The following is a 24,444-nucleotide window of genomic DNA, read 5'->3' as shown; positions in this document are numbered from 1 at the left end:
TCTGGATTGGTTGAGAGGAGGAGAAAGAGGCGGGGAATAGGAGAAGTGGGCGGGGAGAAGGAAATGCTGTCTTTAATAGGTGTGGCACAGTAAAGGGATGAAGATGCGCTTCCCTGTCTCCAATCGGCGTGCCTCCATGGCGACGGAGGGCGTCATGACGTCATGACGTCTTTTTCCTTCCCTTCGTCTTGCGTCACTCTCTTGGTTCCGCCCCCTCTCTTCCGCGAATGCCCGGATGGGCGCGTTGCGTTTAAATAGTGGGCGTTTTCACAGTGCAAGACGCCGGGAGGAGGAGAAGGAGAGGAGGCTGCGCGCCATTGATGGACGAATAACGTTTTTCCCCATCCTGCCGTTGTGAATTTTTATTTTTCACTCTTCTGGGAGGTGAGGTCCGAACATTTAATTTTGAATAAAGGCTGTTTTTTTTTTTTGCGGCGGGGGAGGGGCCAATGAAGGCAATGGTAGACATAGTAATTAATACATGAAGCTATTGTATTATTATAATATTATTATGTATTATTATATGGGACGATTATATTATTATTATTATTATTTATGTACTGTTTTGTGAGTTTTCCGGGCTGTCTGGCCATGTTCCAGAAGCATTCTCTCCTGACGTTTCGCCCACATCTGTGGCAAACATCCTCAGAGGTTGTGAGGTCTGTTGGAAACTAGCTTGATTAGCATTGAATGGCTTTGCAGCTTCAAAGCTTGGAAACTTCCTGCCTTTATACTTTATTGGGAGGTGTTAGCTGGCCCTAATTTCATTTTTTAAAAAATCATTCTGTCCATTTAGAGCAGGTGTTTTGTACTTCTACTATTCCTAATTGCCGGTAGTCCAAAACACCTTAAAGGCCCTAAATCAGACAAAAGAAGTGCTGACAAAAGCAACAACAATAACAATAAAAGTTATTCTCTATTGCCTTTCTAGGGATGGAATGGAATCTTTAAAATATAATTTCACTTTTTTTTGGAAAGTGTGCTCTTTATTTGGGAGGAGGGAAGTGCTCACAATAATAATAATAATGTTACTTCTTTTATAATGCGTTTATATGAAAGATTTGAGAATAATGTTAATTCCTCACCTGATTTTTTTTTAATCCTGTCCATTAGGCTTGGGCTGGAAAATATTAATAATGATAATATAATATTAGGTAGATAGTATATACTATTTTGTACTGTGTTGTCTTTTTCTGGATGTGGAGGTCAGCCACATTTACTTTCATTTTTAAAATACTTTAGTCTTCATTAGGTAATAGTATGATTATGGTTGTAAAAAATAGAAAAGGCAAAGGTGCTTGTGTGAACAGTTCTTTTGACATTTTTTGTCATGCAGATGTTGAGACAGAAAAGGTTTATTAAGAAAAAAAAACTATATGTGAGTTTAGAGCCATAGCTTTTCAGTAGCAACCTGCTTTTTGTTTAATTATGTCTGCTGTGTATAAATAGAACAATTAGAGGAAATGCTTTTAAAGTTAACATTTTAGCAGTCACACAAATTGTAGTCCTGATGCTAGTATACCTTGGACTAAGGAAGTTCTTTTGGTTGTGTGAATGACTAAAATCTGCCTGTATTGTATTCGGCACCCATACCACACAGCTATTTTTCTAGGAGACTAACATTCTGCCACTTTCGGATCTCTTGCTCAGGAAGCTAGCCAGATAAAATGTCGAAGGACGAGGACAAAGGGATCCCTGTGAAGGTGGCCCTGAGGTGTCGCCCACTTGTTCCTAAAGAGATTGCGGAGGGATGCCACGTGTGCTTGTCTTTTGTCCCTGGAGAACAGCAGGTGAGGAGAGTTTTTGGGCCTCAGTTCTGAGCCCGAAAGCGGTAGGCACTTTTAAAAAGTTCAAATCCCTCAACTCTTTTAAGTTGGATCATGAAGGGTATGGGTGACGAATTTGGTCCAGATCTATCAAGACTTTCTGTTACAAACCAACCAACCAACATACACATTTGAATATATGTGCATATAGTGTTACTTTGAGTTGAGTTAGGGATTTGTTGGCTAAATATAATCTCCCTTTTTGCTTCCTCACAGGTAATCCTAGGGAAGGACAAATCTTTCACATATGATTATGTTTTTGACCCTTCTACTGAGCAAGAGGAAGTTTTTAACACTTGCATCGTTCCCCTCATAAAGGGAATTTTTAAAGGTGAGAACAATACTGACAAAATAATGGAGGGGTATTTTCATGAAGAGGATTGTGTCCTGAAACCAAAGTGACAGCTCTAGTTTAACAGTTTAGATACCTGAACATTTGAATTTTTTAAAGAGTTTCTTACTTTTGATCACTGACTAGAGATAAGAGCAAAAGAAGCCTTCTGTTCAAATGGAGAAGAAAGTTGGTTTCTTTCCTACATGGTGTAGCTTCTGATTATAAAATCCTAAATAACCTTAGCAGTACGAAGGAATAAGGCTTGAACAATATGCAGGTTGCCCAACTGAAAATATGTGGATCCGGGGAAAGATCAGGTATTCCCAGTGTGCTTCTCTTTGATCATGTGAGGCAGCCGTCCTCATATATAATGACAAACTTTCTTTTTTGTCTCAATTATCAAGGATACAATGCCACTGTTTTGGCCTATGGACAGACGGGGTCTGGGAAAACATATTCCATGGGAGAAGCCTACATAGCCAACCAAGAGAACGATCCCATCGTTGGAGTCATCCCCCGAGCGATAAAATTTCTCTTCCAAAAAATACAAGAGAAAACGGACTGGCACTTTTCCTTGAAAGTCTCTTATTTAGAGGTAGAAACCATTTATGTTTTGCATAAACTAATAGCTTAAGAAAGGCTGGATGGGCATCCATCGAGGTTCTTTGTGCTTTTTCTGTAGATTATTAACAAAGTTTGCCTCATCAATTGATCTGGGTAGCAGTTCTAAATTGGTTGTGGACTTAAAAGTGTTTTTAACATATTTTTCTCATATATTGCTGAGGTGAGGAAAAGCTCAATTTCCCTCTCAGACTTTCAGCAACAATCCTTTTTCCAGGTGTGGTAGAAGAGGAACACTAGCATCCACAGTCATTGGAGGTGCTCTATCCATCGATCCTGCACTTGTTAGCTTGAAAATAAATTCCTTTGTTTGGTAGTGTTTGCTTACAAGAAAGCAGGCTTGAAGTTGCCACTGTTGTTTTATGTTGATTACTTTTTAGCCTGCTACTTTGTACTTTTCAGATCTACAATGAAGACATCTTGGATCTCTTGTCGCCAGCCAAAGATAGGACATCTCAAATCAGCATTCGCGAAGATCCCAAGGAAGGCATAAAGGTAGACTTGATCTGCCATTGTTTGCTGGGTTTTTTTTCAGAGAATAGTATGTGAAATATCACATAAATATAGCTGGTAGTGTCAAAATGGATTTCAATTTGGTCTTCAGTAGATGCAGGCAAGCTGACTTCTCTAAGTGTGGTAGACATATGCAAGCACTATTCTCTAATAAAGATGAGAAAATAAAATAGACATCTGTTGTTTTATAAACATTGCTCCTTTATATCTTCTAAAGCCTCTAAAGTTGAGGAAATAAATACAGTAAATTGAGCATTGAGGCAATTTTCTGGTCTACCAAAAATTGGAAAGCAATATAATTATAGCTAATTTATGTTCCTTCTCATTCAGAATTCATCTGAACAACATTTCATCTGAAGTCTTTCAGTCTCAATTCTATATCTTGTAATAAGATCGCCAATTATAGGCTCCTTTGCCTGATAGTGACTGGTTTTACAGATACCATAAACAAAGGGATCTTCAAAGGCAGAATAATTGCTTCTTCCTCATCTTGTGTTTTGATCCAGATCGTGGGACTGACAGCACATGAGGTGACTAATGCCCAAGAGACAGTCTCCTGCCTGGAGCAAGGAAATAACTCCCGAACGGTTGCTGCCACAGCTATGAACACCCAGTCGTCACGCTCTCATGCCATCTTCACCATATGCATTGAGCAGAAAAGCAAGAGTGACATGTAAGCAAAAGCATCCAGAACCTTGCTCATTTGTAATATTGCCTGTTGCAAATAAATGTGGACTTGTGCTGTGTGTATGCAATTACACAAAGCACCTTTCGATCAAAATTCTTGGGGGGTAGAGGAATACTTGGAGAAGATATCTGAACTCGATGTTTGGTTAGAAAAGCAACAAATGCAGAACCTTGAAAATTAATGTTCTGTTGTCAGTAGCTCTCTTTGCACCATTGCAGTGCTACCCACTGAGAAACTATTATGAATGCTATCCATTGTCATACATTTCCCATACACTGTCTTTTGACTGGACCACTTTATTTCTGGCTTAGGAACACCAGCTTTCACTGCAAACTGCATCTGGTAGACCTGGCAGGTTCTGAAAGGCAGAAGAAGACCAAAGCAGAAGGGGATCGACTCCGGGAAGGTAAGTAGGATAGGTTTCTGACAATGACAATGTCTTCATGTTTCAAAAACCTTTTATTCCTATTTTTCATCTCTTTGTCAATCAAAACACAAAGTTTAGGATCGCTTAAAGTAAGGACTGATGATTTTGCAGACATAGAAGTATTTTAATAGTTTTTCTGATTTGCTGCTTCCATGTTTTACTCTGTCTTCCTTTCTTATGAAAAAGCATTCACTTGAGATCTCTCTATCCTGTTTTTTTTCTGTATAGGTATCAATATTAATAAAGGGCTTCTCTGCCTGGGGAATGTCTTCAGTGCTCTTGGGGATGAAACCAAGAAGGGCAGTTTTGTCCCTTATAGGGATTCCAAGCTAACCCGTCTGTTGCAAGGTAAGGCTGGAACACGAGACTTTCTAGGAATTACCTTGAGGCTCTGAAAACCTGTTCTTTCCGTTGCCAAAGGGATGTTAGTGGGCGCTTTGGAGAAACATTTAAAATAGGTTGGATGGCCCCTGGCCATGGATACTGTAGCTTTGAATTTCTGCATTGACTGGAGGTTAAGTGAGATGGACCTTTGTTTTCCCTTCCAACTTTCTGATTCTATAAACAATAGTAAAATAAAACTTTTAAAAAGCAAAACATAGACTCAGGGCCCTTCCACATAGCCATATAATTTAGAATATCAAGGCAGAAAATCCCACAACATCTGCTTTGAACTAGGATATCTGAGTCCACCCTGCCATATATTCCAGTTCAAAGCAGATAATGTGGGATTTTATTCAGTTTTATTCAGCCCCTGTTGCTTTCTTACTCTCCAGATTCCTTGGGAGGCAATAGCCACACTTTGATGATTGCCTGCGTGAGTCCAGCTGATTCTAATCTGGTGGAGACGTTGAATACCCTTCGCTATGCTGACAGGGCCAGAAAAATAAAGAACAAGCCAATAGTGAATATTGACCCACAGGCTGAAGAGATCAACCGGTTAAGAACGCAGGTATTTTCCAGAATTAGGGAGGGGAGAGTTGCTGCGGAAATAGGGTCTCATTGTCTCCCTTGTATTTTTTTTGTAATTGCTGCCACAGAATCATAAACTATGTTATTAGGTAAAAATGTCAAGACAAACAGTTAAACATAATCATATTCTTCCTTCTAGGTTCAAGAGTTGCAGGTTTTATTGCTACAGGCCCACGGAGGGACACTCCCAGTTTCTATTGGGTAAGGAATGTCTATCCATAACTGTAACTTTGCCCAGGAAGCAGTTGGCCCATGAAATTAAAGGCTGGTTCGTGGGGAAGTTTGCTATCTTTTCCTCCTGTAAACTTAATTGCAATGCATCCTGCACTGCTTTGTTTAGTTTTTGGTTAGAAAAAAGTGGTTTTCTGGTAGAAGGCCCTTACTAACGCATCTTTCCTTCTTACTGTCAATAGGGAGCCCTCAGAAAGCTTGCAGTCTCTGATGGAGAGGAACCACTTCCTTACAGAGGAGAATGCAAAACTCAGCCGCAGCCTGAGCGAAGCAGCAAGTCAGATTGCTCAGGTGTTGGAGAGTTGCATTGCGGTAAGGCCCAAGATACACTCAAAGTGATTTGTCTCATACTATTGTGCATGGCTGTAATAATATCATTGTTCGTAATTCATTTTCTATTTTTGGTAGGCGGAGCAGCAGAATGAAAAGATCAACGCCAAACTTGAGGAGCTGCAGCAGCACCCAGTGTAAGTCTGTGCCCTATACATGCTTAGGTGTTTGAATCTGTAGAGCAGTTGCTGTGGGACTCACCCCATGGAGACCAGGGCTGACAAATTCTTCATAGCCAGCAAAGCAATCTGTGAGGGACAGTGGGAATTGCAGTCCAGCTAGAGTTCCACATGTTGTCCACCTTTGATCCAGAACAGGGATGAGGACATACATATGGGCCAGCCAGGACAGGATGAGAGTGTTCAGTTGATCATTTACATGCCATAAATTAGATACAGATGTTCCAATCCTCACTTTGTGAAATTGAATTTCAGAACAAAACTCAACCTGCAGAAGTTACTTGAGACTCTGGAGGACCAAGAACTAAAACAGCTGGTGGAATTATTTTGTCAGCTGCAGGAACTGATTACTCGCTTGACGGTAAGAGCCCTCAGGTAGGATATTTTACAGACTTAACAAAATACAGCATATTTGAAGATTACAAAACTATGCAAGCCTTAAAGATTGCAAAACTTTTCTTCTGGAGAAGTTCAAAATGGGCAAATTACCATGTTTTGTTTGGAACTGGATCTTTCCAGTGTTGGAAATATGCACCTTATATATTCCCAAGAGCTGGTTCAAAACAGAGGCCCCTGTAAGCTGTTTATAGGACCTTTGTATCATACCTGGCTAAATCTTGCTTTCTTCCACAGAATGAAAATGCTAATGGTGATGCTGACATGGATACATCTGACCAGGATTCTTGTTATAATAGTGCTGTAAGTCAGCTGCTGGATGTCGTAGACTTTGAGTTCATGTCCTAGTATATGTGTGTGTATATATATTCATGCTTAAGTTTAAAAAATGTATATCCCAAAATGGCACTCCCCTCCAACTGGGTCAATTTTTTTATGGGCCAATGTGATACCTCTGTCCACTTCTAGCCTTCACGGACTTAGCTTTTGCCTGTCCTCTTCCAGGTTTCAGAAGCTGATCTGGAAGCCCAACGATCCTCTGATGAGTATGCGACCCAGCATGCCCTTCACCAGGCTCAGATGTCAAAAGAGCTGCTGGAGCACAATAAAGCCCTGACTCTGAAGAAGGCCTTGGCGAGGAAGATCTCTCAGAATGACAGCCAGCTGGAGCCCATACAGAGGCAATACCAGGTAAGAGCTGCCATCACAAAGAGCATTTGTCATAAGTATACATAGCTGGAGAGGCCATTTTCTGTGTCTTACCAGCAGGAGCAACTCTTTATCATGAAAATGAAGGGGACATCCTTCTCCATTGTGATTCCTAGTTTGTTGATCTCTCTCTAGAAGCCCATTTGGTGACAATACAAACATTGTTTGGGGACTGTGATTCATGGCTGAAGTCAACTGTGTAGTTCTGAGTATAGTGCGGGCATGTGTGCGTGTATATATATATATATATTCACACACACACTTTGTAATACTTGCATTAGTATGGATTTTTTTCAAGATTTATTTATGTTTTAAAATCATTTTATCAAGAGCAACATTAAGAATTTGGAAGAAGTAGTTTCCAAACTGCAGAAGGAGAAAGAAGAGCTGATCATGGCACTTCACATGTCCAAAAAGGATGCCAACCAAGCAAAGTAAGAGGCACACATTCTGTGGAGGGTGGTGGGGGGTGGATTGTTAGGAAGGGAAATAAAGGCTTGGCTGGGAACACCTCTGAGGCTTCTCACAAAGGTATGCTGCCCTTTCAGGCTGAGCGAGCAGCGTCGAAGGCGACTTCAGGACCTGGAAAGAGAAATGACAGATCTGAAGAAGAAACTGAAAGACCAGTCAAAGCTCCTGAAGATGAAAGAATCCAGTGAGCAGACAGTGCGCAAACTAAACCAAGAGATCCGGGTACGTAATGATCCAGAGTATCAATGTGAAAAATATCAAGGGGTGTGTGAAGAGCTTTATAAAATGGATTGATTTTTTTTATTCTTCCAGTGGAGGAGGAGAGTCTGGTATGGGAGCCAGTGTAGATCATTAGCTACATCCTGCACAAGACCTCAACAAGTTGATAGGCGTCTGAGTTAGCTGACAGGGAAAGCTCTACCTCCAGTGCCCTCTTTGTCTTTCTCTTCTGTTCATTAGGCTGATACTTCTCAGGGACATGACTCTTTTTATTCAAAGTTTCCAGACTGCATGGCAAGCTTCTTGAGCCTTCCATTTTGCTGTTCTTCTGTGAGCATGGAGAGAGACGATGTCTCCAGAGAAATAGCTAGATAGTTAGGCCCTAACTTTCCCATATAGAAATGTAATTCATTCAATTAAGTTTTAAAGCTTGGCTTTGTTCCTGTAATTGATAAAGCTCATTCGTCTCCTGCTAGTTCAAGCAGCTTCTGATCTGCTAAAGCTGCTGCTGCTGCTGCTTTACTATTTTACACTTTTTTGAATTACCCGACAGCCAGAAGGCAGGGCCAATATTGAAATCAACTTGGACCCCAATCTCTGCCCAGTATCTTGGTCCTGCTTAGCTCCAGATCACATAAAAACATTGTGATAGAGTGCTGGTACTCGGGAGGTTTCATCTCCTTACCTTGTTCTCTAGGATAGAGCTTCTTAAACATTTCCACTTGCGACTCCATTTGGCCTGAAAATTTTATTACGTGACCCAGAATATATATAGGAACATTAAATATATCAAAATTTTCTGATAATAAACCAGCATTTGCAAGGCTTAATGTGCAGACAGATTTTCCTTTTCATGAAGTACAGCTGAAGCATCTTCTGCAGAATCCAGTGTAAGCCCTGCACAACGGATTCGTGCAAATGTCACCACAAAACATTTATTTTTACTTATTTAGGCAGACTTAAAGGAGGTTTTTAAGCAAGTCGGGATGCTGTGGTTTTAGCTATGAATAGGTTTTTAATCAGCTTAAAGGGTTTTAACTATTCAGTTCTAATACCATTAATATTTAATTCTATTTTGATATTTGTATATTTTAGGTTTTAAATTGCATTGTATTGGTTTTGTTGTAAGCCGATTTTAGTCTCTTTAGAGAGAAAAGGCGGGTTAACTATTATAATAATTTTATTGTTGCTATTTTTTGTGAGACAACATTGAGTTAAGGCAGTGGTTCTCACCCTGTGGGTCCCCAGGTGTTTTGACTTACCAACTCCCAGAAATCCCAGCCAGTTCACCAGCTGTTAGGATTTCTGGGAATTGAAGGACAAAACATCTGGGGACCCACAGGTTGAGAACCACAGAGCTAAGGAGGCCCCATTTGGTGTTAGTTTAAACTCACAGTTTATGAAGTCCTGCTCTAGGAAACAGGACAAGGTGATGTACAGGATTATTAGCAGTAGGACACCCTTTGCTGTCCTTGTACCTTTGAAGACTTGTTTAACTGGGTTAGCTATTAGAAGAGCATTGTTGCCCTGGCACATGGGTTGCATTTTCATCAGTAAAACCTTGAAGACATGGAACATTTCAGTGTTTGTTCCCATTGTTTGATGTTCACTGACCCCCCAGCTTTTACTTCTCTTCTAGACAATGAAAGTCCAGCGTGTTCAGCTCATCCGGCAGATGAAAGAAGATGGTGAAAAATTCAGACAGTGGAAGCAGCAGAAGGATAGGGAAGTTATCCAGCTGAAGGAGCGGGTGAGTTGTAGCTCCTAAAAACATTGTCCTTGGAAAGGAAGAAGCAAGCCAGTGTTCTCAGGCGGAAGGCAGAAGAAGTGAGGGAGCCAGAAACACCTTTCTCTCCTTTCCCCCTCCCAAACCCTCATTATCTAAAAATGATCTTTTAAGTTTTTCACAGGCTGAGGTGGGAAGTAGATGATAAAATCAGGACTACTTAAGGATGCAAAGGAGAACCTTCCAGATTATGTTGGATCCTCACTTTGGACATACTGGTAGGGGCTACTGGCAGTTGCAGTTGTATAAGACCAGGAAAGCTACATAGGCTCCCATCGCTGTTGCATTCATCTGGAATACCAGTCTCTAAAGCAGGCATGGGCAAACTTGGGTCCTGCAGGTGTTTTGGACTCCAACTCCCAGCATTCCTAACAGCCTCAGGCCCTTTCCTTTTGCCCCTCAACCGCTTAAGCGGCTGAGGGGCAAAAGGAAGGGGCCTGAGGCTGTTAGGAATGGTGGGAGTTGGAGTCCAAAACACCTGGATGGTCCAGGTTTGCCCATACCTGCTCTAAAGGGATATCATTACAAAAATGCAATGTTTGCTGCATTGCTCAACATATTCCTATTTTTTAAAGATAGAAGCAAAACAGGTAGGAATGTGGTGAATGTACCGCTTATGGGTTGTCTTCAAGACATCTGTGAGCATACTCACAATAAGTGCAAAACAAAAGCCATATGAATTTGAGGACTTTGTTAGAACTTTGGGAATAATCTTTATGTATTGCGCTGCAGATTTGAAGGGAACTTAAACCTAGCATCCAGTTAATATTGTTATAGAAAACTATTTTGAGGAGTTAATAATATCAAGGAACTATTCTGAGAAGCTCCTTTCTTTTGTTTTAAATTGTGTTTAATGTTTTCGGGTTTTAATGTTTTGGCTTTGAATTGCTGCCTATTTTGAAAGGCTCTGAGTCTCCTTCGGGGCGAGAAGGGTGGGATATAAATGATGTAAATAGATAAATAAATTCCTTCTAGCTCCCTTTTTTTCAATCCTCTTCAAAATGCTTTGAGGCAAGGCAAAGTGAGTGGCCCCAACATAATCGCTGCATGGTTTAGGGAGGGATTTCAACCCATGACTGATTCTGATTCTTGCCTCTGTCCCTCTCTAGGAAGCCACTGCTAACAAACGCTTGAAGATTGCTCTGCAGAAACAGCAAGAACCTGCCAGCAAACGGAAAGAGACCTCGAACCGCGGAGTCGAGGGACTTGCTGCCCGTGTGAAGGTGAGGCTTAGTGACTCAATTGCTCCCATTGATAACAAATAGATACTTATATAGCTGACTTGTTCAGAAAGGGGAGCAAAAGCAGAAGGGGAAGATGAGGCTTAGCTGGTTCATTCAAAATACTTTTTAATGAAGCCTTCATGTTCATTTAAAAAAAGAGAGGCCTAAAATGATATTTTAGGAGCCCCCTGTGGTGCAGTGTGTTAAATGCTGAGCTGCTGAATTTGCAGACTGAAAGGTCGCAGGTTCGAATCCGGGGAGCGGAGTGAGCACCCGCTGTTACCTCCAGCTTCTGTCAACCTAGCAGTTCGAAAACATGGAAATTTGATCAATAGGTACCGCTCCAGTGGGAAGGTAACGGCGCTCCATGAAGTCATGCCAGTGGCGACATGACCTTGGAGGTGTCTATGGACAACTCCGGCTCTTCGGCTCAGAAATATGGAGATGAGCACCAACCCCCAGAGTCAGACATGACTGGACTTAACATCAGGGGAAACCTCTACCGTTACCTTTAAAATGATATATCTTACGTTGATATATACCCTAGTTTGTATCTCGGTGAACACCACATTACAAACAATTCCATGTTCATTTTAAGAACTTTTGGGTGTAAAATGAGGCCAGGTGGAGGATTGGGCAGCTCTGGGTGCAGACCTTTGTGGGATGTTTTCTTTCCTCTGCATTAGAACACAAGGTATGTGTCCCTACCTTACCATAGGCCTTGGTTGTACCTGATTTCTTTCTTATCCAGAACGATCTTGCGAATGAAATTGAGTTCCTTGTTAGTATTGAAGAAGCTCAGCACCACCTCAACGACCTTCTAGAAGACCGTAAAAAATTGGCCAAGGAAATCACATCACTTAAAGAAAAGCAGGAGGCAGGGGAGAACCTTTCCGCAAAAAAAAAGGTGAGGATTAGTTGCTGGTTTACACAATAATGAACCATGAGGAGAATGAGGCTCTTTATTTTTCCAGGGCTGGACTTCCCATGCTTTGTGAAGGATGTCCTATGATGGGAGATTCTTCCTCTTTCCTGAAGCCAGTGCTTACTGGAATCGGTGTCGCTTTTTCAGCTGGCAGAGAGGGAGCCATCCAGGAATGGGTTAACTCCTGTCGCAGGCCAAGGAGACATCCAGTTATTTAAACCTTGGAAGATTTTTCTGCACTGGCCCCATAGAAAATCTACTTCTTCTCAAACAGGAAAAGTTAAGGATACCTATAGTCAGGGCATGAGGCTTAAGCCAAACACTTCTTGCCATCAGATACCAGCACCAGCATCCATTTTATCCTCTTCCAATACACATTCGCTTTCATCTCACTCTCACATTAGATTTCTCAGAGGGGCTGTCCTCTTGGGACTTTCACAAAATGTTCAAAGCCCTGTGTAAGCCCACTTTTGAACTGCTTAGATCTATTGAACTCATACTTCATAATCATTTCAGCCAAAAGGGTTTCAGTGCTCGGTCCCATGTTGGTTGCCATATCTCATTGTGAATTTGATTTTGCATTTCATTTTATTCATCCCATAGTGTTTCCTTCATTTTATTTTCACACAGCACATTCCTTGGGGAAATAATGGCATATGTTGAGTGTCAAAACAATGGTACAAGCAGATGTAAGAAGAATGCTAAAACTACGTTAGGCATATGTATATTAACATTATAAGGGTATATTAGAATTTTTAAAAATAAGAGGTTTTTTATATCTAAAGTCTTGTCTTTGCTAGAGACTAATTTCAATAGTCTCCTTTGTTTAAGACAGATATGCAGCTGCGGTGGGACAGGGGCCGCTTGGACCCCATCCATCCCAGTGAGTTGAACCAAAACTGGAAGTTTTCATTTTCATTCACTTTTTTGTCAATGGCATGGCGATCGAAAGAGCAAAATTACAATTTTCCTGTTTGGAGAGATCCAGTTCACTATGGTCTATTTCATGATTTGAGGGCCAAGAATGACCTCTTTTTAAAATGAGGGTGCCTCAAAGGGCCATAAAAAGGGGGTTGACGTGTTGCGTGTGACATTCATCCAACATTTCCCCTACTACTGGATTTAAGAGGTTACTATTAACCTGGTATCTTTTCTCACCCCTTTCCTCCCAGAGGCGCACCTTCTCGCGCAATGATGCAGATATGAACTATTCCCTCGCCAACCAAATTCGGAGCCTGGAAACAGAGGTGGAGCTCAGGTACAGGGTTGCTTTAATTTCCAGATGTGCAGATACACAGGCTGGGATACCATAAGACAAGCATGGGCAAACTTCAGTTCTACGGGTGTTTTGGATTTCAATTTCCACATTTTCTAACAGCCAATAGGCTGTTAGGAATTGAGGGTGTTGAAGTCCAAAACATCTGGAGGATCGGAGTTTGCCAATGCCTGGTTTAAACCATGCAGCAGGCATCTTAGATGGGCTGGGGGAATTCAAGTTTTTAGCTTTGCCTGGTTGGGGCAGAGGTCCTTATCATTTTCTTCCGTAGTAAATCCGAATTCCCCAAAGAAAAGGATTGGGCTATAGCCCATTAAATAAGTTGGGTGTTAGCTGTATTGATGACCTGCATTCCTAGCACTTACATTCTTCACTTCCTCCAAAGGAGTGCCCAAATTGCTGATCTCCAACAGAAACTGCTGGATGCCGACGCAGGAGACCGCACCAAGCATCGCTGGGGGAGCATCCACACCCTCCCAGAAGCCAATTGTGCGATCAAGCACCTGATTGGCGAGGTAAGATTAACTGGCAACAGAGAGGAATAATAATAATAATAATAATAATAATAATAATAATACCTTTATTTTTATACCCGCCACCACAAAGAGACTCAAAGTGGCTTACATATGGTGCAAAATACCCACAAAACACTAAAGACAATACAAACAATCAATTAAAGCAAAAACAATTAAAATAAGAGCATGATAAATATAACAATCAAAATAAAACACAATTAGATACAATAGCAGAATATAAAACAGCAGCAAAAGCTCAATCAAAACAATACTCAACAAACCAATTGCCAGTAGTACAATGGGCCTGACCAGGCTATAAAAAGGGCTGGACATGGGACATCTTGCAAATAGCATGTGATAGGGCTGGGTATTGGATGAAATGCAGGGAGTCAAATAATATTAGGGAACCTCGAGACAGTATAACTAAGGACTAGGCGTTCTCAAATGCAAGCTGACACATCCAAGGAAGGATGGGGTGAAGATGAGGAATGTGTGATGATCTGAACTTGGATGGAGGTTATTGCATTTATATAACAGTGAAAATGGTAAACATATTGCATGTATAAGAGAGATACTGTGTTAAGCTTTCTGTTGTGAGGGAGGATAGAATAGGCATATTCAGAACATTTATGGAAACCCTTTGGGAGATCTTGACAAAGTTATATTCCCCAGCCCAATACCTTTCATTGGAAACCTTATGTGGATGCAAATTATTCAGAGGAAGTTATTTTAATATATCACCTTTCCCCTATTTCCAAAGCTTACCTCCTCCAAAGTAGAGTATAGCAAACTGGAGAACCGCCTCAAGCAGAGCAAAACCTCATGCGCCAACCTGCACAAAATGCTGACAGAGAAACAGAAAGTAGCCACCGAAATGGAAGCAGAGTACAAAAGCCAGCTAGTCAAGATGGAGCAGGAGCACCAAGAGAAGGTATGGGCTGCTATCATAAATGGAGGTAATTTTAAAAACTGTTTAGCTTTTCCCATCATTGATATTATTATTATTACTATTCTTACAATACTTTATTTATATTCCCCTCTATTTCCCCAAGGAGACTCAGAGCGGATTACAGAATACATATAAACAAACATTCAATGCTGTTATACAATTAACAACAAAGACAGACAGTACATACAGAGGCAAGGCGTCCCTCTTTTTTCATCTCCAGCATCTGGAGGTTGTGCTTGACTCTGCCATGGGGAGGTGCTGTTGTTCCATTTTTCCATGCCAAGAATCTTGTTGTTCATTAATGCCTTCCTGATCAAATTGCTGGCATGTCTTCAGGGCGCCTTTTTACCTCCCCACCAAAGTGGTACCTATTTATCTACTTACATTGCTGTTTTTGAACTGCTAGGTAAGCAGAAGCCGGGGCTGACGGCGGGAGCTCATCCCGACTTGTGGCTTGAACTGCTGACCTTTCGGTTGGCAAGATTTTCTGTAGCTGGCGATTTAATCCGCTGTACTAACCATGACCCCAAAAGCAAGCAGAACATCTGACAGTCCCTTCATTTTTATCCAGCCTTTCACAACCCCGGAGGGGACTCAAGGCGGTTTACAGATCTGATAAAAATTCAATTCCGCACAAGTAAACAAAATGTAAACAATCTATATATACAGTAGAGTCTCACTTATCCAACATAAACAGGCCGGCAGAACGTTGGATAAGCGAATATGTTGGATAATAAGGAGAGATTAAGAAAAAGCGCATTAAACATCAAAATAGGTTATGATTTTAAAAATTAAGCACCAAAACATCATGTCATACAACAAATTTGACAGAAAAAGTAGTTCAATACGCAGTAATGTTATGTTGTAATTACTGTATTTACAAAATTAGCACCAAAATATCACGTTATATTGAAAACATTGACTACAAAAATGTGTTGGATAATCCAGAACATTGGATAAGCAAAAGTTGGATAAGTGAGACTCTACTGTATAAGCAATTAAAACACATATAAATCAATTAACAGGTTAAAACCATATAAAATGCCGAGTCATGATCTCATGGCCAAATTGTTTTCCAAAATCCATAGTCCATTATTCAAGCTGTTAGAATCTCATTCCGTAGTTTCCTGTTCACCAAACCATTGCATAAAAAGCCAGGTCTTAAGTTTTTTTCTACAAATCAGGAAGGATGGGGCTTTCCTGATGTCACTGGGGAGGGAGTTTCACAACCGAGGGTCTCTCTGGGTCTCTCGTCCCAACCAGTCGCACTTACAAAGAGGTTGGGACAGAGAGCAGGGTCTCCCCAACTGATCTTAAAGCTGTTGTAGGCTCATAGAGGGAGATGTGTTTAGACAGATAATGGGTATATGGCATGGTTCAGTAGTTCTCAAGGCCTCTGACAGTGAATCTCCTTTTCATAGCTTCTTTCTCCATCTTCCCTTTGTTGATGTTGCTAAAAAGAACCCAGCCAACTATGCAGAGGATGAAGAGAAATGCAATGTTGTGGGCGAAAGGTCTGCAGTGTTGCCGACAAATAGAACTTCCCTCTATATCCAAAGTTTTCCAATTCTGCCTGTTTTCTCTTTTGCCCCACCTGCCTGCCCATTCTCCAGGTGCTGTACCTGCTCAGCCAGATCAACCATAAAGAAGAAACAGAGAAACGGCTCCTCAAACAGCTCCAATTCCAGGTAAAAGCAGCTCAGTGTGGCACCTCTTGCTCTCCTTGAGATGGAGCCATGGAAGTGGCCCCATTTGCTATTTAGACCCAAGGAGGGCATATGCCGAGGAAAGGAGGTTCATTGTGCCAATTGAATTGATTGTGTAGCATTTTAACTTTTTTGTTATGATGGAAATTGCATAGACCTGAATGGTAAAGAACACCAGAATTACATGGAACACTGTGCATTTTACTAGTTTTTAAGGGTATCCAAAACAAACAAAAAATGCCCTCTGGAAGAAGCGGAGAGAGGGAACCTGAATTAGCAGAATAAAAAGATAGGTTATTCCTAGTTCTACAGAATCTGAAGCTGTCATAATGTTCTCCTCATAAGAAGAACTGTGAAAAGGAAGCTAAGATCAGGAATTCATCATGATCCAAAAGTGACATTACTTTTAGAAACCATTTTGGGAGAGTAAATATATGAATGCCTTGTCTGAAACGTTTTACCCATAATTCTAAAAAAAGATGCTCCTTAATATTTTGTTCTCATTTTCCAAGGAAATAAATTGCAGGGGGAAATATTATGAAAAATCAATTATTCCACATGTGTTGTCAAAGGCTTTTATGGCCGGGATCACAGAGTTGTATGTTTTCCGGGCTGTCTGGCCATGTTCCAGAAGTATTCTCTCCTGACATTCGCCCATATCTATGGCAGGCATCCTCAGAGGTTGTGAGATACCTCACACTAAAGGCTTTTGGGAAAAGGAGGGAAGTGACTATAGAGACCTTTTCATTGAGAGCAGGCCTGCACCACAGGATTCCCTCTGTCCTGAATTGTTCTCTAGACAAGTGTTGATGCTTCTTCACTTCTAAAAAGACGCTCTACCTGGAAGCTCTGCAGCTCCAAATCACGATGATTGGGATGAGATTTTTGCTTTGTTTGGGAACATGCAGCGTGTCGCTTCAGCCACTGGGCAGCCGTTTTGAAGTCCTTATTAGAATTATCATTAGATTTGGTATAGAAAGCGTATAATGATTAGAGTGCTTGCTTTTAATACTTGCTCAGCCATGGAAACCACGGAGCAACTCTGGGTGCCAATGGGGTGGCCAGTCAGAGGGTTGGGACTTAACCACATCCTGCACAAGCTTGTAGTCCTCATCAAGGGCTTAGATAGTTGAGTTGGTTAGCAGGATAAAAGCCCTTTCCCAGTTGATCTCTCTGTCTGCCTGTCATTCTCTTCTCTCCTGCTGTCACCTTGTTGGTTAGACTTATAGTTCTCAGGGATACACCTCTTTTTCTGAGCATGCAACAAGCCCTAAGTCTTTCATTTTGTTTGGTTCTTCTGTGAGTATGGGGAGACGTCTGCTGTGAGTTTGTTAGCTAGCTATGCACTGCTGACTTCTCTATCTGGATATGTTGTTCATAACTTTTAAAGCTTGGTTGTGCTCCTGGATTGCTTTAGCTCAATCGCTCTACTGTGGACACTACAAGCTTTTGATCTGCTAAACTGTTGCTACTGCTGTTGCTGATGCTTTACCTTTCTGAATGTTTTTTTTTCTTTTTGCCGGGAAATTACCACCCAAGAAAGAGGATAGAATTCTTCATTTGAAGAGATAATGAATAGAAAGAGCACACTCCCAAGTTCCCATACGTCTTTCTGTTTTCCCGCTCAGGAGGGGACACTCATGGAGGGGCCAACAGGAGATGCCAAGGACCTGGAAGACCCCACGCTGGTGGCAGCAGGGGACACTTTCTTTGCGCCCCCAGAGGTCACTCCCAAGAGGAAGGTAGGTAGATCGCAGAGTCATGGATGACACCGAGAAGATTCCGATTGTTCTTTGAGGTGTTATTGAGGTCTTATTGGGGAGAGAAGTGGAAGAATTCCAATAATGTATGCCTGTTGGGTGAGAAGGGCAGGATATGAATGTTGTAATAAAATAAAATAAATAAACAATGAGCTGGGCTATTTTTAATGGTCAGGCGCTCCGATGTGGGCTGGCTTCGAACTCATCAGTAGTGATTTATTGCAGCTGTCTACTAACCAGCTGCGCCACAGCCCGAGCATCTGGAGCTCCTCTTTGAGGGGCAGTCAATTTAATGATCACGGTTCAGTGTTTCTGAGATTTGTAGATTGGCGAGGCATCCCATTCTATGCAAGGGACCTTGTAAAACTTTAGCCCCCAGGATTCCATAGCATTGAGCCAGGACAATTAAAATGAAGTCATTCTACAGCTTAGATGCCTCCCAAAGTTTTCTTTTTCGTTGCTTGGAAGCTTTGGTGTTCTAATACTTTTGTTTTTAAAGAAAGAATTCTAAACACATAGCATAAAGAGTGCACTTTTTCTTGCTGCTGTGCATTACATTCAGCAGCAAATACTTTTTTTGGTTTCAAGATTTCAAAAATTGAGTTGCACATTAGATTCAATGGTGCCTTAAGACTTGAGTAAATATGGTATGTGATGAAATACATTATCTGACAAATCTCTCCTCCTTTCCGTAACCCAGGCATTGGAAGAAACTCCTGAGGAAGAGCCGGAGGCAAATGGCACCTCCGTCTTCCTCAACCCAAGTGACTTAAACGCTGGTGGGAATCCAGTGCTGTTGGGAAAGAGGAAGCGGTTGTTCTCCGGCTGCACCCTGATCAAGGAGGGCTTCTGAGCCGAAGGAAGAGAGGACCCTTCATCCTAGAATTGGCTCGATCCTGTACTCAAGGCAGGCCCAGTCTTTTGTTAGTTTTATAGCATGTACATTTTTTTCTTGAATCAATAAAATTTACAGCAGGTGAAATACACGTTTTTACTTTTTTGGTTGTTTTTCACGAACATACATTCCAGCAGGCTGAGTTTATGGAAAGAATAAGATGAAATTTTCCTAGAAACGGCCTTAGAATATGTAATGTAAGATATGTTAACCTCTTGGTATCAAAAATCGGAGCCATGTAACATTAATTCCATAGTTCCATCTTCCTCCAAGGCAGTTTAGGTGAGGAAGCACCAGCTGGCCTTGGCTCAGAGGGGGAAACAAACAAGAATGCACTTATTCCTCAAACCAAAGAGTAATTGCATCTCCCTGTACCCCACTTTGCCCCAACTCCACTGGTAAACAGCATCAGCCTAAATCTCAAAGGCTTGATACTGAACCGGTGCAAAGGATAATAAAAAAACACTCATCACATACACAAGCCACACTTACATCTGCATCCTGCCCAGATCTTGGGCCGCTTTAAAAACCATCTTTTTATTTGGATTCAAGGTACCATATGACTCTTTTTGCTTTCAAATATACACTGAACTCCAAACTCTTGGTATGAACCAATACAGCTTCATAACTTTGCTTCCTTTGATTTGTACATAGTAGGGTTGCAATGTAGTTGTAATGCATAACATAACTCTTTAAATGAGTCTGTCATTCTACTGTTTGTTAAAATTTCCTATTTATGTAGACAGCCCTGTCTGGTATCAGTTTCTAAAGGGTTTGTCCCACTTCCTCCTATGGCTGACACCATTTCTCAAGTTCTTAGTCATGCAGCACCTCAGCGATGGAAAAGCCCTCCTTAATTCAGTGTTCTACTCTGAAAAAGATACTTTCATGTGCAGTGTCGGATATTATTGTAATAAAATTGATTTTCTTAAGGCATCAGTCTAAACAGATGTCAACCTTTGATTGTTTTTTTGTAATTAATAGCTAATTTCTGATATGCAAATAAACTAATGTTTTGGTAGCAAATATAGCTTAACTGTGTCTTTATTTGGGAAATGGATAGTCAGTCCTCTACAGTCAACGGGAAGCCCCCATCTACACTGCCATATAATCCAGTTTCAGAATGATGATTAACTGCCTTGAACTAGATTATATGGCAGTGTAGACTGATATAATTCAGATCAGTTCAATTTGCAATATATGAGTCTACAATACACTGACCATATAATCCAGTTCAAGCTGCATTATATAGCAGTTTAGATGAGTCCTAAATCCTCCAGCATGACTCTTTGATGAACTCCTAATGGAAGCTGATTGTAGAGATGCACTGAAGTATCAAGAGAGGGGAAACATTTTAACCAAACCTGCTCATAATAAAATCCGTGAAAGTCAAACCTGCCATTTACATAGACATGGAAAAAGGTTCTCCAAAGGTTGCTGAACTCAATTGCTTTGCATCCTGTTCATGACCTGTGCCTGCATATAATTTCTCCACAGGGCAAATCATTTGCCATAGGGCTACCGAGAAAGTGGGGATGCACACCGAGGAATGGCCCAGAGGACTGAGGGATTATGGGAAGTGAAGTCCAAAAACCATTTTCCCCCAAACCTTGCAACCTACTTTTTACATAACACTTTCAAGTTACAGATTCTATTTAATCTCTTCTTCCCATGATGCAAACATTTTTTTTGGGGGGGGGGGGAGCAAGTAATCAGAATAGAACTATTTTTTAATAAAGAGAATAAATACTGAAAATGAGGAAATTAAACTTAAGATATATATGAGCAAAACCACAATTTATAACCCCACTAAAGGCAAATACAAACACTTCTCCACATCCAGCAGTTTCATAGGGTTCTGACTAAGAACAATGAAAAGCAGGGTTTAGGTTTAGTTTTTTTTGGCCTCAAAAACAGGCAGCTTGCAAGAAAGAAAGGAATTTGAACCTGTCCTTTCCCTCCCTTTATTTTCCTTTGAGGGCGGCTTCAATGATTCGCTTCTGGCCCAAAAGCAAAATGGCACAGATCTTTCAGAGCTGAGTTCCGTTAAGCTTATTTCCTTCCTTCCAGTGACGGGTAGGATTACCCAGTAAACTGAGGCCTCCTGCAATTCCCAAATGCCAACATGGCCTTAAAAAGAGTGGCTCCTTGCCAGCAAAAAGGCTTCTTGCCCACGCAGTCCAAAGCAAAAAAATTAAAATGTGGTCTGAGGGATGCAGAACAGCCCTCTCTGTATGCCTCTCACAAGTTGTCGTAATCGTCCTCATCCTCATGTTTCCTTTTCAACGCGTTTGACTCGCCAGACACACCCTGCGACGAGACCATGTTGGTGGTGATGAGGATGTTTTTGGATCCAATCAGGGATGGGTTGATCAGCACATTCTGGACCGTTGGAGTGGTGGGCGTTGCTGGGGGGGGGGAGGTTTTATATAATTAATCTTCCTAGAAATCAATAGCGGTTCTAATTTGGGTAGATACATTTTGGAACTCATCCACATCCTGCACAAGTTTAGAGTCCTCATCAAGAAAATAGATAAAGCAGATGAGTTAGTTGGCATGGAAAAGCCCTTTCTCAATTATCCTCTATGTTTCTCTATTCCAGGCATGGGCCAACTTCGGCCCTCCCTCCAGGTGTTTTGGACTTAAACTCCCAGTAGGCTGTTAGGAATTGTGGTAACTGAAACCCAAAACACCTGGAGGGTCCAAGTTTGTTCATGCCCGCTTCTGTAACTGCTAAAGCTCTTCTGCTGTGCTCAAGAAGCTTAAGAGCTGCTAAAACTGCTGCTGTTATTGCCGATTGACATTTTTAAATGCTTTTTCCTTTTCGAAATTACCCAATGGATGGACGCCATGCAGTTTTAATTTATACTTACCTGATTTTACTGATGTTTGAGATGTGGGGATCTGCACGGTGAACCTCTGGCCTGTCAGGGAGACGGGAGTCCCAACTTTTGCAGAAACTGACATAGCTTGCGCTGAAGGCGTTCCTGAAATTCACATCATTATTGAGAAAAAGTTTTATCGAAATCCCAAGAAGCAATGCAAAAGGAAGGAATGCACAAGCACTTTTTATCAGAACCCATGATAAAAAGGAATAGTGAATATGGTACTAGAGACAGCCCTAGGGGAAACTGCCAGACTACAGGCCCCAGAATCCCCACCTCAGCCTCATGTGGGAAGCTCTGGAAGTGGCTGCTATTACTAAGGGACATCTCAGGCACAAACCCAAATATAACTGGAGCAAAATGTGCTAACTTGCCTAAAGTGGGTGTACTGGGGCGGCTGGTCACAGCTCCAACACTGAGTCGTGGCACAGTTATCCTTCCAGCAGAGGAAGAGACCTGGGGAGAAAGAATGTTCCAAAAATATATCCAATTAATATTATGTATACCATTTATTAGTAGCAGTGAAGGGGTCACTGAACCAGAGTGACTCCATTTTAGAATGCCTGTCTGCTTGAAACCAGAGATCAGTCTCTCTTCTAGGAATAAAGATAGAAATTGCAACTTGCTGTCTTGCGACAAGATAGCATGTGTCCTGTATGTTTAGCAAGAATCAGTTGTGGTTAGCCGATTCTGAGAAATGTATGAAATACACGTACCTTTGCCTAACCTGTTGAAATGTTCTACAGTTCGTGGTGAGCTACATCCTGAAGTGGTGTACAGGTCAGGATGTGCCTGCCCACCACAAACCGGGCTGGTGGTTTTTCCAGTAAACCCAGTCCAGAATAAGGAACTAGAAATGTGGTAAACAAGTAGGGTATATAAGACCCCGAGCAGATTCGTTCGGGGCAGACAATTTTTGCCAGCTTCACTGCCGTGTCGCTGTTGTCTGTCGGTAGCTACCTAAAATAAAGGTGTTTGTCCTCAACTTCATTGGTCTCCAAGTGGTGCTCATAGCTGCTTGGCAAACCCGGGGATTCATGTGATTGGGGTACTCCCAAATCACCCCTTTCAGCAGTAGTATCAACAGTATCATTACCATTATTATTACCATTATCATTCTCATTAACTGGTAAACACAATATAGATCAGGCATGGGCAAACTTCGGCCCTCCAAGTATTTTGGATTTTAACTTGCACAATTTCTTAACGGCCAGTAGGCTGTAGACTCTGGGCAAATTAACCCGACAATTTCTTTGATTAAAGAGTACCTTCTGGACAGACTTCTTACCTTTTTCTGTAAGGATCTCAGCCTGTAATTTGGTGCTGTCAAGCAGTATCGGTCTGGGGGCAACCTTGGCCCAGAGTACGGTTTAATCAGTGGCAAAGGCGTTTGGTTTTTCTGTCTTGCGATATCCAGCAAAAACTGTTTTCCCCAAAGAAGAGGAAGAAGAAAAAGAACTGACAAATTAACAAGGCTTTCTTCCAAATCCCTACCCAACAATAAGCCTGAGCATTAACATGCTCTGTTTTTCCTCTTTCTTGAGCTACTGCATTTATTTTACCATATCCCCCCAAATCTAATTAAAAGGAGATTGAGCAGGATGCTGGATTGTTAAACTACTAAGGGCAGGAGCTTTTCTGTTCACAAGCCTCTATACCAGGCATGGTCAAACTTCGGCCTTCCTCCAGGTGTTTTGGAGTTCAAAACACCTGGAGGAAGTTTGAAGTTTGACTGTGCCTGCTCTATACAGAGCTTTTTTCATAAACCATCCTCTACTAATCCCAATAAAAAATTCCCTTTCCTCCATAATAACCAAAGCTTGTAAAAGTTGTAGCTAGTATTGTGTGCCTTGAAGTCATTTCCAACTTATTGCAGTATATTGGTGTGGTAAAATATGCTGGTATATAGTGCTAGTGTTGTACTGTGATAGTGATATAATACACTGTATGTACCGTAAATATTATTTGTAAGCTGCTCTGAGTCCCCTTCGGGGTGAGAAGGGCAGGGTATAAATGTAGTAAATAAATAAACTTATGGCAGCCCTATCACAGGGTTTTAGTCTTCAGAGCAGGCTTGCCTTTGAGGCTGAGAGAGTGTGACTTGCCCAAAGTCACCCAGTGGATTTCCATGTTTAAGCAAGGATTCGAACCCTGGTCTCCAGAGTTGTAGTGCAATACACAAAACACCAGCTGGCACTCTTGGGAAGATTGTTATTCTCAATTTCTGAACTATCTGATGCTACAATTAATGGCCTACAAATCAGAGACACTGGCTGAGGGTTTCCGGCCTTGTTGTCCCCCCAAAAAAGTGTTTCCAAATTCAAGAAAATAATATTGTTCAGAAAGGTCTAAACGTACATCTCGTGGAGGAGGAGAGGTGAAGGACTGGTCTGTCCGGCACTGGATGGCCAACCGGACATCATCTGCATCCACACTGGACTTCTTGGCATGACTGGAATAAATCTTGGCATCTTCTAAGATGGTTGTCACATACCCTTTGAGGAAACAAAACGCAAAAGAAATTAATAGGGTGAGTATGTTGATCTCCACAAAAGGAAGGATTCATTTGACAAGGTTTTAGCTGTATGAGGTGCACAGTTTAGCACAAG

At 41.5% G+C, this 24,444-nt stretch overlaps 2 protein-coding genes across 3 annotated transcripts in view; one reads left to right on the top strand and one right to left on the bottom strand.

Moving 5' to 3' along the window:
• The first annotated feature begins 174 nt into the window (after positions 1-174).
• On the top strand, positions 175-19,143 carry LOC134294790 (chromosome-associated kinesin KIF4-like). Of its 2 annotated transcripts, XM_062966514.1 has the most exons (25): positions 185-384; positions 1,651-1,790; positions 2,043-2,157; positions 2,565-2,755; positions 3,184-3,276; positions 3,801-3,967; positions 4,294-4,388; positions 4,638-4,757; positions 5,186-5,361; positions 5,521-5,582; positions 5,795-5,924; positions 6,021-6,079; positions 6,377-6,482; positions 6,755-6,820; positions 7,022-7,207; positions 7,556-7,659; positions 7,774-7,918; positions 9,555-9,665; positions 10,811-10,924; positions 11,676-11,831; positions 13,022-13,107; positions 13,511-13,640; positions 14,401-14,571; positions 17,924-18,037; positions 18,756-19,143. In XM_062966514.1, the coding sequence occupies exons 2-25, from the start codon at positions 1,668-1,670 to the stop codon at positions 18,906-18,908; spliced, it is 2,973 nt and encodes a 990-aa protein (XP_062822584.1). In that variant the 5' UTR covers positions 185-384; positions 1,651-1,667; the 3' UTR covers positions 18,909-19,143. The 2 variants fall into 2 exon arrangements, with proteins under 2 accessions (XP_062822585.1, XP_062822584.1); XM_062966515.1 differs by lacking the exons at positions 17,924-18,037; positions 18,756-19,143 and adding an exon at positions 16,203-16,331 and having other exon boundaries at positions 175-384.
• Positions 19,144-19,449: 306 nt separating this feature from the next.
• Positions 19,450-24,444, bottom strand: part of LOC134294793 (transcription initiation factor TFIID subunit 9-like) — a 136,851-nt gene continuing 131,856 nt past the window's right edge. The window contains exons 3-7 of the mRNA XM_062966519.1: positions 24,194-24,330; positions 23,124-23,258; positions 22,210-22,291; positions 21,824-21,937; positions 19,450-21,358 (exon numbers count right to left, since the gene is read on the bottom strand). Coding sequence (XP_062822589.1) covers positions 21,192-21,358; positions 21,824-21,937; positions 22,210-22,291; positions 23,124-23,258; positions 24,194-24,330 — 635 coding nt within the window. The 3' untranslated portion in view covers positions 19,450-21,191. The remainder of the gene's footprint in view (positions 21,359-21,823; positions 21,938-22,209; positions 22,292-23,123; positions 23,259-24,193; positions 24,331-24,444) is intronic.

Source organism: Anolis carolinensis, unplaced genomic scaffold, assembly GCF_035594765.1.
Source record: "Anolis carolinensis isolate JA03-04 unplaced genomic scaffold, rAnoCar3.1.pri scaffold_23, whole genome shotgun sequence".
NCBI lineage: Eukaryota > Metazoa > Chordata > Lepidosauria > Squamata > Dactyloidae > Anolis > Anolis carolinensis.
The sequence above is the reverse complement of the archived record's forward strand: the minus strand, read 5'-3'. Positions and strand labels throughout refer to the sequence as shown.